This window comes from Palaemon carinicauda, chromosome 30 (genome assembly GCF_036898095.1).
Source record: "Palaemon carinicauda isolate YSFRI2023 chromosome 30, ASM3689809v2, whole genome shotgun sequence".
Lineage (NCBI taxonomy): Eukaryota > Metazoa > Arthropoda > Malacostraca > Decapoda > Palaemonidae > Palaemon > Palaemon carinicauda.
The window spans coordinates 37,422,625-37,435,761 of NC_090754.1; the positions used below are offsets into that span (position 1 = coordinate 37,422,625).

General features: G+C 32.1%; 3 protein-coding genes across 4 annotated transcripts in view; all 3 read right to left on the minus strand.

Moving 5' to 3' along the window:
- Window positions 1-652, minus strand: part of LOC137623009 (pro-resilin-like) — an 869-nt gene extending 217 nt beyond the window's left edge. Inside the window, exons 1-3 of one of the 2 annotated variants that reach the window (XM_068353626.1) lie at window positions 591-652; window positions 370-453; window positions 1-189 (exon numbers count right to left, since the gene is read on the minus strand). The exon at window positions 1-189 is cut by the window's left edge and continues 217 nt beyond it. In XM_068353626.1, coding sequence (XP_068209727.1) covers window positions 1-189; window positions 370-453; window positions 591-605 — 288 coding nt within the window. In that variant the 5' untranslated portion in view covers window positions 606-652. Of the gene's footprint in view, window positions 190-363; window positions 454-590 lie in introns of both variants that reach the window. The other variant, XM_068353625.1, reaches the window with a different exon arrangement.
- Window positions 653-6,045: 5,393 nt separating this feature from the next.
- LOC137623473 (pro-resilin-like) lies at window positions 6,046-6,677 on the minus strand. Its single transcript, XM_068354305.1, has 2 exons — window positions 6,555-6,677; window positions 6,046-6,431 (listed from the first exon to the last, which is right to left on the minus strand). Exons 1-2 carry the CDS (start codon window positions 6,675-6,677, stop codon window positions 6,102-6,104), a joined length of 453 nt encoding a protein of 150 aa, XP_068210406.1. The 3' UTR covers window positions 6,046-6,101.
- A 3,629-nt stretch (window positions 6,678-10,306) lies between these two features.
- LOC137623014 (pro-resilin-like) lies at window positions 10,307-11,318 on the minus strand. The gene is made up of 3 exons (XM_068353634.1): window positions 11,307-11,318; window positions 10,834-10,931; window positions 10,307-10,654 (listed from the first exon to the last, which is right to left on the minus strand). The coding sequence occupies exons 1-3, from the start codon at window positions 11,316-11,318 to the stop codon at window positions 10,324-10,326; spliced, it is 441 nt and encodes a 146-aa protein (XP_068209735.1). The 3' UTR covers window positions 10,307-10,323.
- Window positions 11,319-13,137: the final 1,819 nt, after the last annotated feature.

The following is a 13,137-nucleotide window of genomic DNA, read 5'->3' on the forward strand; positions in this document are numbered from 1 at the left end:
GTCGACGCGGTAGGACACTCTTTGGAGGCGCCCGTCGGGAAGCTGGACGTAGTAGGATCCCTGAGTATCGTCGCCGTTGCGTTGCTCCTGGTGTCCGAAGTCGTTGCGGGAGGGGGCGTGGTTGACAGCCCAGTTGAAGTTGTATTGAGCCTCGCTGGACTCGTAAGACTCAGAAGACCCAGATGAGTACTGGAAAGATAAAGTTAGTATTATTGATTGTATTACGCTCAACTCTCTTTGAGACACACTATTATTTTTTTCTTAAATTGAGTAAAGAAGTATAGAGACAAAAGCAATAATATAAGAGATAGTAAAACCCTATTGATCAAGAATAGTTGAATTTATGTGCAAAACTTTACTTACTCTTACTCTTGGCCTGGGTGGAGAATAGGAATATCTTTCGAAGCTGTCTGCAGCAGCAAGAGCAGCCAAGCCCAACACAACCAAAATAACCTGAGGAAAGAATCATATTTTGTTAATATTTCAAGCACACTTTTTGGTATTATTAAGCTATCAAAGAACAAAAGAATTTAACGCAAATTTCTTCATAGACAGATCAATGGAATCTGAATTTTGGAGGTTTGTATTACCTTAGAATGCATCATGTTCTTGTTGAGGTACCAAGAATAGTTACTGTCTTTTCCTCTTCTTGCACTCGGTATATATACTCAAAGGCAAGGTAAACAGGCCGCCTCCCACTACCTCTTGCCACTTTTTCCTACCTCAATTTCCAAACGTTTTCAGACCTTGCACCATTTCTTACAACTCCGAAAAGAAAATGGAATTGTCAACTTCTTGCATACGATATTAATGATAATGCTTTACCTACACAACACGGTTATTATATATCATCTGTTTTTGTTTTCTTACTTGTTTCTCTTAAAGTATTTAAAAAAAAATCATTTTAAGGTATTCAAAGGAGAATAAAATATATTTTCATACCATTTAATGAAAAGATTCCTTAATAACACATACGATTTTTTTTCCTGATACAATGATAAGCATGTGGAAATCCTTTTTTTTTAAATCACTTAAGTAAAAGGGAATATTACATGCAATAAAACTTGATTAAATAGCACCTTAAAAGTTTTAAAGAAGTTAAATTATTTCTTTTTATTTATGATAATTTGCTGAATACTGTTATCATCACCATCTTTATTATCATTATTATTTCTTTCAAAATTTTACAAATACCTAAACAAAAATATAAACCAAAATGTTTAATGCTCTTTGATCAAGTACCAGAAGATAATAATATTTAATTTTATGGATTTGGTTTAAATATATATATATATATATATATATATATATATATATATATATATATATATATATATATATATATATATATATATATATATTTATATATATATATGTCTGTATATATGAATGTATATATACGTATATATATAAATATATATATATATATATATATATTGTATATTTATATATATATATATATATATATTGTATATATATATATATATATATATATATATATGTATATATATGCATATATATATATATATATATATATATATATATATATATATATATATATATATATATATATATATTTACGTATATATATATATATATATATATATATATATATTTACGTAAATATATATATATATATATATGTATATATATATATATATATATATATATATATATATATATATATATATATATATATATATATATATATATATACATGTGCGTGTATTGCCATATCTTGCACGATTTTGCCCTGAAATTTATTTAAGCAATGTGTCGTGTCAATACATGTTATTTTGAGTACTCTACATGAAGAACTGTTTGCGCCCTGTTCACGCACTGAACCTGCATAAGATAAGGCACCTTGACACTTTTCATATCCACAATATTACGCAACGTTTCTTGTCAGTGATTAAAGCCTTTGTGCTTAGTGAGTGGGCGCTGCTAGAAAATTTTGAAATATTATAAGATTTGGCTGCATCAATGTTTATAAATGTTCGTGCCACGTGCTTGCCTCTTTCATTAGCTAAGCGTGAGCACTGTGGGAGCTCGGTGGGAACATTACCAACGCTGTCGATGCCTGGCAACACTTAATTAAACCAATGCTTGCAAATAATGCCCTCGTGTCTCAATGATGCAAAGTTTTGGCAGCATATTGTGTAGAAATTGCCTAACTTATCTGTTGCAGTGCACTAGCAGGGTGCAATCCATGTTTTAATCAGTTTACCTCATAAAAAGCACGTCTTACCAGGATATATCGCACATGGTGAAAATTATGGGGACTAAAATCTTGCCAGTGTCAAGGTATCTTTACAAACTGTCTACACAATGTGCGGCAGAAAATGGGCCGCATTAGTACATATCGATATGGTATGGCACTGGCTGTTTTGCGCATAGGTTAAGTTGAATTTTAACATTTCTAAACCCTCTCTACGACATAGCACACGCCCTTGACCCTTCATACACTCCTCACGCTGGTTCCAGAAGATTTTAGTCACTATCTGGTCAGTGCGCGCTATTGCGGGTAGCTTGTAGCACTGATGATATATACCAAGACTAAATTAGTTTAAACATTCATTTTAATACAGGTTTTGAATACTGAATACCTCTGCCTAGTATGGGGTCATTCATCAAATCCCTTACTTTATTCTCCCGTCTCAAGTGTAATGTGGATGGTCAAATTAATTACCTGATGATTCATATCTATATCAATGAAGAATTTAACAGTTCTAAAATGCTGAGTTATGGGTTTGTAAGTGTCATGTCGTGAAGGAATAGATAAAAAACATAAAGATGTACTTAGTAGATATCTTGCCATCAACAAAGCTACACGACAATAGATAGTGTTTGCCTCACCTATATCCTGTTCATATCTGTAAAGAGCATTACAAAAATCATAGAATTTGTTGTGTTAATCATCCTTGCATGTTACAGATGATTATTAGGGAATTACACATTATATTTTATTACTAATATGTTATCACAAATAGAACACCCACAGTGAACTATTAAAACCACCTGACCTTCACATTTGACCTGTTTTTCCTAATGTTAAACATCTAATGAAAGTTTCTAAGAAGTCTATAAAATCTGTTGTGTAAGTTTCTTTAGTTTCTTGGGTGGGGTCAGTAAAACGCCCATGGCAATCCATTCATAAGACAACTGGATTTGGGGCCAAATTAAGAGAATTATCTGGGGAAAAAAAAATGTCATTCTTTTTAAACAAAATTTTAGCAGCTAAAAGGTGGAATTGGTGATAATATCTAAGGCTCTTAGGTAATGTTTACCACCATGACAACTCCAAAGAAAGAGATTAGGATTCCAGATCCGATCAGAAGAAAAATACTTAAAAAAAAAATAAAATAGAATATGGTTTAAAAATTTTGAAAAATTATTCATGAGTCGATATGGTTTTAATAAAAAAACGAGTCAATATGGTTTAAATTAAAAAGCATATTTAGAGAATCAGTAAAAGGTGCCATTATGAATATGTTTATTGCTAAATTTGTTCATGTAAATATATCATGATGTATATGCAGCAAAATGAAATGTAATAATTATAAATGTATATTTCTCAATAAAAAAAAAGGATGACAACCTAATCAAGACATACAAAACAGTAAGGGCAAAACTTAAGAGAAAAATTATGTCAGAAAAATCATTCCGATATCTGACTTGCTTCACTCTCTTCCAATTCTTAAAACTTTCCTTATTTTTCGTTTTTCTTATGTAAGACTTTGAAATACACTTATATTAATCATCTATTGACTTCTGTGACCAAGATAGAGTGAATCAAACATGCTTTTATATATCAAAAGATACCTTTTTCACGACCGTTACCTTTTGAAGGCTCTCTCTCTCTCTCTCTTTCTCTCTCTCTCTCTCTCTCTCTCTCTCTCTCTCTCTCTCTCTCTCTCTCTCTCTCTCTCTCTCTCAATCAATCAAAAAATACCTTTATCTATCTAGAAATTAATTTCCATCACTATTACCTTTTTCTCTCAAACAATACCTTTATCTATGAAAAAAATTAATTTTCACGACTGTTACCTTTTGAATTTCTCTCTCTCTCTCTCTCTCTCTCTCTCTCTCTCTCTCTCTCTCTCTCTCTCTCTCTCTCTCTCTCTCTCTCTCTCTCTCAATCAAAAATACCTTTATCTATTCAAAAAGATAATTTCTCTCTCTCTCTCTCTCTCTCTCTCTCTCTCTCTCTCTCTCTCTCTCTCTCAAAAATACCTTTATCTATCTAAAAAGATATTTCTCTCTCTCTCTCTCTCTCTCTCTCTCTCTCTCTCTCTCTCTCTCTCTCTCTCTCTCTCTCTCCGATAAGCATTATGTTAAGTTCATTAAACGCTTTTCACTGTTCATTAATAGGCAATAAATGAGGTCTAGAATTGAGTCATACAGTGTCACTATTCTGAAACATGTAATGATATATACGATTTATGCTAAGCTGAACTAATTCACATTGAATATACTATGATGTATACAAGCTATAAACTGTAAGATTGTACATGTGCATTTCATAATAAAAGAAAAAAAAAAGTCAAATAACGTATTCCTGCTGCCTATTGCCATCTTGAACATATGACCCTGACCTTGACCAGTTCGCCAGAAGTCAAGAGTGAAGCAACGTTTTATTACTGTTGCACGATTCAAACTTAAAAAATCACTGAGGAATTTTTTTTTTTTCCTGAAGTGGAGTTTGCTCGTATGTTCCGATTTCTTTTGTAGCTGATGGTGGCATGATTGGTGGTAACCTTGTCTTTCATTTGAAGGGGCTAAGGTTCGATCCCAGTGTGAGATATAAATTCCTTATTATTTGAGCACGATACTGTGTTGATTTATATATATATATATATATATATATATATATATATATATATATATATATATATATACATATATATATATATACATATATATATTTGTATATATACATATACTGTATATATATATATATATATATATATATATATATATATATATATATATATGTATGTATATACAAATATATACTATCGCTACAGAGTTGTGGAGTCTTTTGACTGGCCAGACAGTACTTCATTTGATCCTTCTTTCTGGTTACGGTTCATTTTCCTTTTGTCTAAACATACACCGAATAATCTGGCCTATTCTTTACATATTCTCCTTTGTCCTCATACACCTGACAACACTGAGATTACCAAACAATTCTTCTTCTCTCAACGGATTAGCTACTGCATTAAAATTGTTCAGTGGCCACTCTCCTCTTGGTAAGGGTAGAAGAGACTCTTTAGCTGTAGTAAGTAGCTCTTCTAGGAGGACACTCAAAATCAAACCATTGTTCTCTAGTTTTGTGTAGTGCCATAGCCTCTGTACCATGGTCTTCCACTGTCTTCGGTTAAAGTTCTCTTGCTTGAGGGTACACTCGGGAACACTATTCTATCTTATTTCTCTTCCTCTTGTTTTGTTAAAGTTTTTATAGTTTATAAAAAGGAAATATTTGTTTTAATAGTGTTACCGCTCTTAAATTATTTAATTTTTCCTTGTTTTCTTTCCTCACTGGGCTATTTTCCCGATTGGAGCCCTTGGGCTTATAGCAACCTACTTTTCCAACTAGGTTTGTGGCTTAGCAAGTTACAAAAATAATAATGATAATAATGTGTGTGTGCGTGTGTGTGTATATTATTTTTTACGAAACAACAATATACTTACTAGGAGTTGTGTGTTATCATTCATTATCATTCAGTTAAACATGTTCTAATAGGATAAAAGACATTTAAATATTATGCTGATACTCTGCAATCACTTGTTGATAAATTACAATATAATTATCTTCCTCTTGATTGCAAAGATAGAAAACCGTATTCAGGAACATATGGCATTCGTTGTTGTTCCAGGGAAGAATCTAATTCCATTTTCAATTTGTCTATATTTTTACTTGAGGCTTAATATTATTGAAGCTAGAAGTGATATCTATCGATAAGGTAAGCTTAGATATAATACTCTATTAGATTGTTCATACTTTATTTACACATAAATTAAATATATATAAAATATCCTTTATCCATAGATGGAGTTCGTCGACGTCAACTTCTCTTGAGTGGAGCTTTATGAAGAATCTACTTGGATTCGTTGGAGTCGAAGTAAGACCTCCTTGGGGCAGCATACCTGCCAGACTCGCGGGACTCGAAGGATTCGTCGGAGTCGGGGTAGCGAGCCTCTCCCTGGTAAGTCACTTCGGCGATGTATCCATCGTCACCATCGACGCGGTATGACACTCTCTGGAGGCGACCGTCGGGAAGCTGGACGTAGTAGGATCCCTGAGTGTCGTCTCCGTCACGGGCTTCCTGGTGTCCGAAGTCGTTGCGGGAGGGGGCGTGGTTGACAGCCCAGTTGAAGTTGTATTGAGCCTCGCTCGATTCGTAAGACTCAGAAGACCCAGATGAGTACTGGAGAGGAAAGGAGAAATAGCAACTTTATCATTACAAAATATTACGTAGTTTTTCTTTTCTTTTTCAATAGATTAAAAACCCCAGAAAATAAATCGTATTATAAATAATATTGTAACTTACTCTTGGCCTGGGTGGAGAGTAGGAGTATCTCTCGCGACTCTCAAAGCTGTCAGCTGCTGCAAGGGCAGTCAATCCCAATACAACCAAGATAATCTGTGGATATAATAATAAAGTTAGTAACATATCTTTCAAAACAGTATTCCTGATGATATTATTAGTAGAACTCGTATTACACCTATAAACGTATTACAATGATAGCTAAAGCCAACTGTACTTATATCAAAAGTAAGTCATACTTTTGAAGCCATTTTGTTCCTGCTGGAGTCTCCAGAAGAGTCTGTTGTCCTATCCGCTTCTCCAGACCGTATATATACCTGGAAGTCGAGGTAAAGTAGGCTCCGCCCTGCAGGTCGATTGCAAGTTTTTGTGGGTCAGTTTCCAAACTTCATGCAAAAAACGGGTCATTTCTATCCGTTTACGAAAAGCATAGTATTTTGAAGAGGATTATGATAATACTAAGTTGTACTAGAATGATAATACACTTTTTAGAAACCAGTAATTTCTACAGTTTTTGCCATTTCAATGTCAAACGAACATTGATTTCTATGAGTAGAGATTTGAAAAAAGTGGAAAAAAACATAACAAATACTGGTCGGTATTTTTAGAAAGTCTATTATTATGGAAAAGTGAAAATAATATATGTATATATATATATATATATATATATATATATATATATATATATACATATATATATATATATATATATATGTATGTATATATATATATATATATATATATACATATATATATATATATGTATGTATATATATATATATATATATATATATATATATATATATATATATATATATATATATATATATATATATATATATATATATATATAATTCACAGAAATGAATATACAGAATATATAGAAATAAGATATTTGATCGTAATACTGTCTATTTAATAGTGTTTGAATTCACCAAATACCTTCCTGTGAAAATCTTAATATTTCTTAGATTTTGATAGGAAAATCATTGTAGTCTACCGGGTATCATAATTTTTCATTGTAATTCACTTGTTAAATACATTTATTTCCTATATTAGCAGTAGATTGACAATATTTTCAGGGAAAAGAATTTGCTGTGCAAAAGTTTTTACGTATTTGTAATTGCTGTAAATATTGATCATTAATCTATGATAATTAAAAACTTTCACAAATCTCTGACATTACATCACCTTTCAGCTTAAAGTAACAATGAAATATATAGGAATGAACAAAGACTTGACGCAATTTGATAGTTCCTTTATTTGCAGAGGACGACCATCACTCAAATTAGTTTCTCCATTAAAATTAAATTGTATTAAAAAAAAAATATTAATACATACATCATTTATCGACATACAGCGGGGGATTTAAAAAAGAAGGGTGATCATAATTCTCTAAGGAAAATTCAAAGGATTATAATGCTTTTCCGAGAAGAAACAAGTTAATGTATTTATAAAATCAGTATCTTTAGACTAGAAATATCACTAAAAACAGGATCATATATCTGATAATGTTAGAAAACCTTATGATCTTCATACAAAGTTGCTAAGAGGCAGGGCATGAAGCCAAGTCACTCAATGATGATAATTGAATAAAAGTTCATAATTGGATAATGCAAGTAAATTCTTGCATATGAACGACCCTCTGCGAGGAAATAGTTTGAATAAGCTAACCTCCTATTAAGAACAAAAATAAAAACTATCGAAAACTATATTGCATAATCTACACTACGTGTGACTATACCTAGGAGTAGAGGTACTCTATCATTTCAACCATCCAAGAAAACACTCTTGTACCGCTGATGAATTGAGAAAATAAGCACATTACTTGTACATAGAAGCAGCCAACGTGCTGTCGTTGTATGATTCCATAAATTCTAAATTTTAGAGAGCAAACATTCCCCCTTAAAATCCAAGGTGCCCATGGAAGCTTCCCAAATATCTACTGACGCTGATAAATATAATCCACTATCGAAGTTATTTCAGAGAAATAAGGAAAGGCCCAGGCCTAGACAGATGGGAAATCATGCTTTAAAAAAATATCTATGGACGAAAATTAATATACCCATCATCGAAGTATTGCAGGGAACCTGACATAGTTTAGCAAGGAATGGGCCAGGTCAAGACTAATCAGAATTCTGTAGGGATTCGACATCTTTTAGCAAGGAAAGAGCCAAGTCTAGACTGGTCAGAATTCATGCTTCCCAAGTATCTACTGATAAACATAAATACACCCATTATCAAAGTCTTGTTTGGAACCCAACATATTTTAGCAAGGAAAGATTCAGGTCTAGACTCCCCAGAAGCCATGGCACTTAGATAGGGTTAGGTGTCATGAAGGACTTAGAATCTTCTTATTTTTTTCTGAAGTATAGAACTAGGGAGAGTGATAAGAGTAACCAACTATATGTTATTTATATTAGAGATTGAGTTATAAGTTAGAATTATGCCTCTATAGTTCCCCTAATCTATAAAATTTCATTTATTAGGATAACATTTTGACTGATCTATTTTATGTGGTGTCATGTGTAAAAGGTAGAACCTGCTATGGGTAATGCTTTCCAAGCATCTGGATGTCAAACTGCTCTGAGAATTACATTTCACAATACTCTGCATTCCTACACTAAAATAAATTCTTTCATAATATTTTTATGGTCCTGATAATTCATGGTTATACTATGAAATTTTCCATATTGGAGTACACACTCATTGCAAGAGGGACTTAAGCTTAAATTATTCATCCAAGAACAGATTAATTCTTTTTCATGTTATTTCAACTTGCATAACTTCAGTACTTTCTTGATATTTGAAAGTAGAATTTTCTGATTTATTACAAAATAAATATTCCAGATGGAATTTACTTACACAAATTTATCCTTCCTTTGGAATTTATCTAGTCACTCTAACTTCATGCTTCTGATATTTTGTATATTTTCCTCATTACGCTAATAACAAAAAGGTAAATATCATACATATCTAGTCGTCAGAGTAAGAGCCCTTTTCTTTGTCAACAGGAGATCCGCAAAAGACTTCAGGTGCTTCCTCTGGCTTTTTCACCCAAATACAGGTCATATACCCAGCCTTGATCTTAACAATTGGTAGTTGTGTGTTTAAGCCAAGACAAAAACACAGCTAATTCTTCGCAGAAGTATATCTTTACAACAAGCTAGTTACTCATGCTTCTATATCTATAACTATTGTGAAAGTTTAATAATTAATTAATGCATGTTTATGGTCATAGACTCAAAATTGCATCTTCAGGCATTCTACATGAAGTTGTGCATACAGTACATACTATGAGCACATTTATTACTCTTTTTCCTAACTACTCCCGAAATAGTTAAAGGAATATTTGGTCACCATACCTTCCTTCGTAATAAAAGTCCAACTGCTCTTAAAATACCAGTCTCTTCATTTTGGGACTTACTTTTTGTTATGAAGTCACAGCTAAATGTATTTATTTCCCAATATATAACTGATTTACCAATTTTACTTAAATCCCCATCATTTCTATGAATTTTTCATTATTCAAGTTAGTTTTTTATAATACTTAAATGCCATGCAAAAGTTCTAAAATTCGTATATGGATACATTATTTGATAGTCTGAGGGATTTGTTCATTACATAACAATAATCATGGTAATGGTTAATAGAGAAGGGTTTAAATAAGTTACATTTGATTATGTTACTGATTTATTTGCATAAATTACTAATAAATACAGAGGGAGGTATCAAATAGGATTCTCATTGTTGATAGAGTCCTTCCAAAGATTTACTTAGATTCGTTGGAGTCGAAGTAAGACCTCCTTGGGGCAGCATACCTGGGAGACTCGTGGGACTCGAAGGATTCGTCGGAGTCGGGGTAGCGAGCCTCTCCCTGGTAAGTCACTTCGGCGATGTATCCATCGTCGCCGTCGACGCGGTAGGACACTCTCTGGAGGCGCCCGTCGGGAAGCTGGACGTAGTAGGATCCCTGAGTGTCGTCTCCGTCACGGGCTTCCTGGTGTCCGAAGTCGTTGCGGGAGGGGGCGTGGTTGACAGCCCAGTTGAAGTTGTATTGAGCCTCGCTCGATTCGTAGGACTCAGAAGACCCAGACGAGTACTGGAAATAAGATAAATAATACATTTATTTTTTAAATTGCTATGTATTTTGATAATTAATTTTTAATACTTATACATAATAATAAAAATCGATAAATAAAAAGATTATGAACAATATACATATAAGAAATATAAAATTCCAGACCACATAAATAAAAATGTAGTATACAACTAATGATTACTTACTCTAGGCCTAGGTGGAGTGTAGGAATATCTCTCGAAACTTTCAAAGCTGTCAGCTGCTGCAAGGGCAGTCAAGCCCAAAACAACCAAGATAATCTGAGGAAAAATAATAAAGTCAGTAGACTTTGCGGAATAGATCAGTTATACTTTACTGAAGTGGAATATATATATATATATATATATATTATATACATACATACATGCATATATATATATATATATATCCAGGGGTAATATGGTTGCAACTGTCCGAGGAGATGCCGTTGAGACGTTGTATATTCATTATAAACGTAGAGGAACAAGCCCAGGACACACACACACACACACACACATATATATATATATATATGTATATATATATATATATATATGTATATATATATATATATATATATATCAAACACGAATTGTACTCAGATTTTTCTGAAGGCAGATGAGGTTAGCTAGACTAATATCAAAAGCAATTCTTACTTTGGAAGGCATTTTGTTCTTGTTGAAGTCTCCAGGAGAGTCTACTTTCTTATCCTATCCTCTGGTTCGTATATATACCTGTAAGTCGAGGGAAGGTGACTCCACCCTCCATTTCGATTGCTAGTTTTTACTGGGCTGGTTTCCAAACACTCTAAAAAACGGGTCACTTCTTCCTTTTACGAAATAAAGGAGATTTCGTAGATTATTGTAATCTAACTAATCTTTTTCAAAAGGATAAATTCTTTTTCTGGTGCCGTTGATTTTACAGCTTTTTCATGATTATCAACACTAATGCATTATGTTCATGGATCTAAACAAAAAATTATAATGTGTAATAATCCTATCTCAATAGTTTGTATTGTATATGTAGAAAGATGATTGTAATCCAATATGTAAGAAAATTTTTAGGTGCATATGTACATAAATATATGCATATATATATATATATATATATACATATATATATATATATATATATATATTATACATGCACTATACATATATGACCGAGAATGCCATTATTAAATCAAATTACTAATATAAATGTGTTAAATTACATTTAGATTTGTGATTTTCTGCTCTGGGTGTACTTGAAAACTTCTTAGATCTTGGTAAGAAAATCATTGCGGCTCCTAAAGAATCATTAATTGTTATCATGAATCACTTATTTCTATCTAAGGTAAAAGCATTGCATATTTTTCTGTATCAATAAAGCAGTGATGTAGTTTTCAAAAGATTTTTTTTCTTTAAATTGGTGAATTATTTTAGTTATCATTCATATATTTGCATAGATCATTGGGGAATAAGGTTGCAATTGCTAATCACATTTAAGCTTGAGATAATAAAAAAAATTAATAAGAACGGACACTTACTTGACCATTTTTCCATTTCTTATATTCGATAAGGGGAACTTAAATAGGAAAAGATTATATCTTTTTTATGAAAGTAGATTGTATTCTTAAAGGAATGCCAACTACTGTTACAAACATTCTTCCCTGACATGCCGTGAAGTAAAGTATTATCAACAGATGGCTACTCCCTGTTACTCATATAAAATTCAGTGGAATTATAACCTCTTTACGATATTGGGAAGAGTTTTCCATTTATAAAACTACTAGCTTGGTGTAAATATCTCTAATATGGCCATAATAATTGTTGGTTTAATATTGAATCCATTGAACTTTAATTCCAGCATTAAATACAGAAAAAAAAGAGTGGCATAGTCATCAAAAGATTAGGAAAGTGTCTGGTGTACAATGGATATTAAAATTCAGAAAATCAACAATTTACGGAATTTGGTGTATAGAAAAGGAAATTATAGCAAGAAATTCACTTGCTAAAAAGGAAAAATATAGATTATAGATCCTCTTATAAATAAGATATAGTTCCTGCTAGCGTCCTCGTTAGTTTATGTTACTCTTTTGAGTTGCTATATTACATTTCAAGAGCTTGAATGGCATAATGCATACTAAAACTTGGTAGACTGAAATTATTTCTTTTACTGTACTGGGTATTTTTTGATCAACAGAAAGCTACCCATTGTTAGAGTTTCTGGTTAATGTGAAAGAAACTTAAAAAGTTGAAATACCTAACTCGTTCAGTGCAAAATTTAAATCTAATTTGTACTCTTCATGTGATTTGCTAATATTCTCAAGAATAAAATTCTACATTTGCAGTAAAATGATTCATAAAAACCATCGTTCTATTTGTAATAACCCTCGACGTGCAAATCAAAATGCCAAAATAATAAGCTTCATCATGTGAGATTCAACTAAATAACTGGCAGTATTATGCTTCTTCTATCCAAAAATTTTCACGTTTGAAATAATTT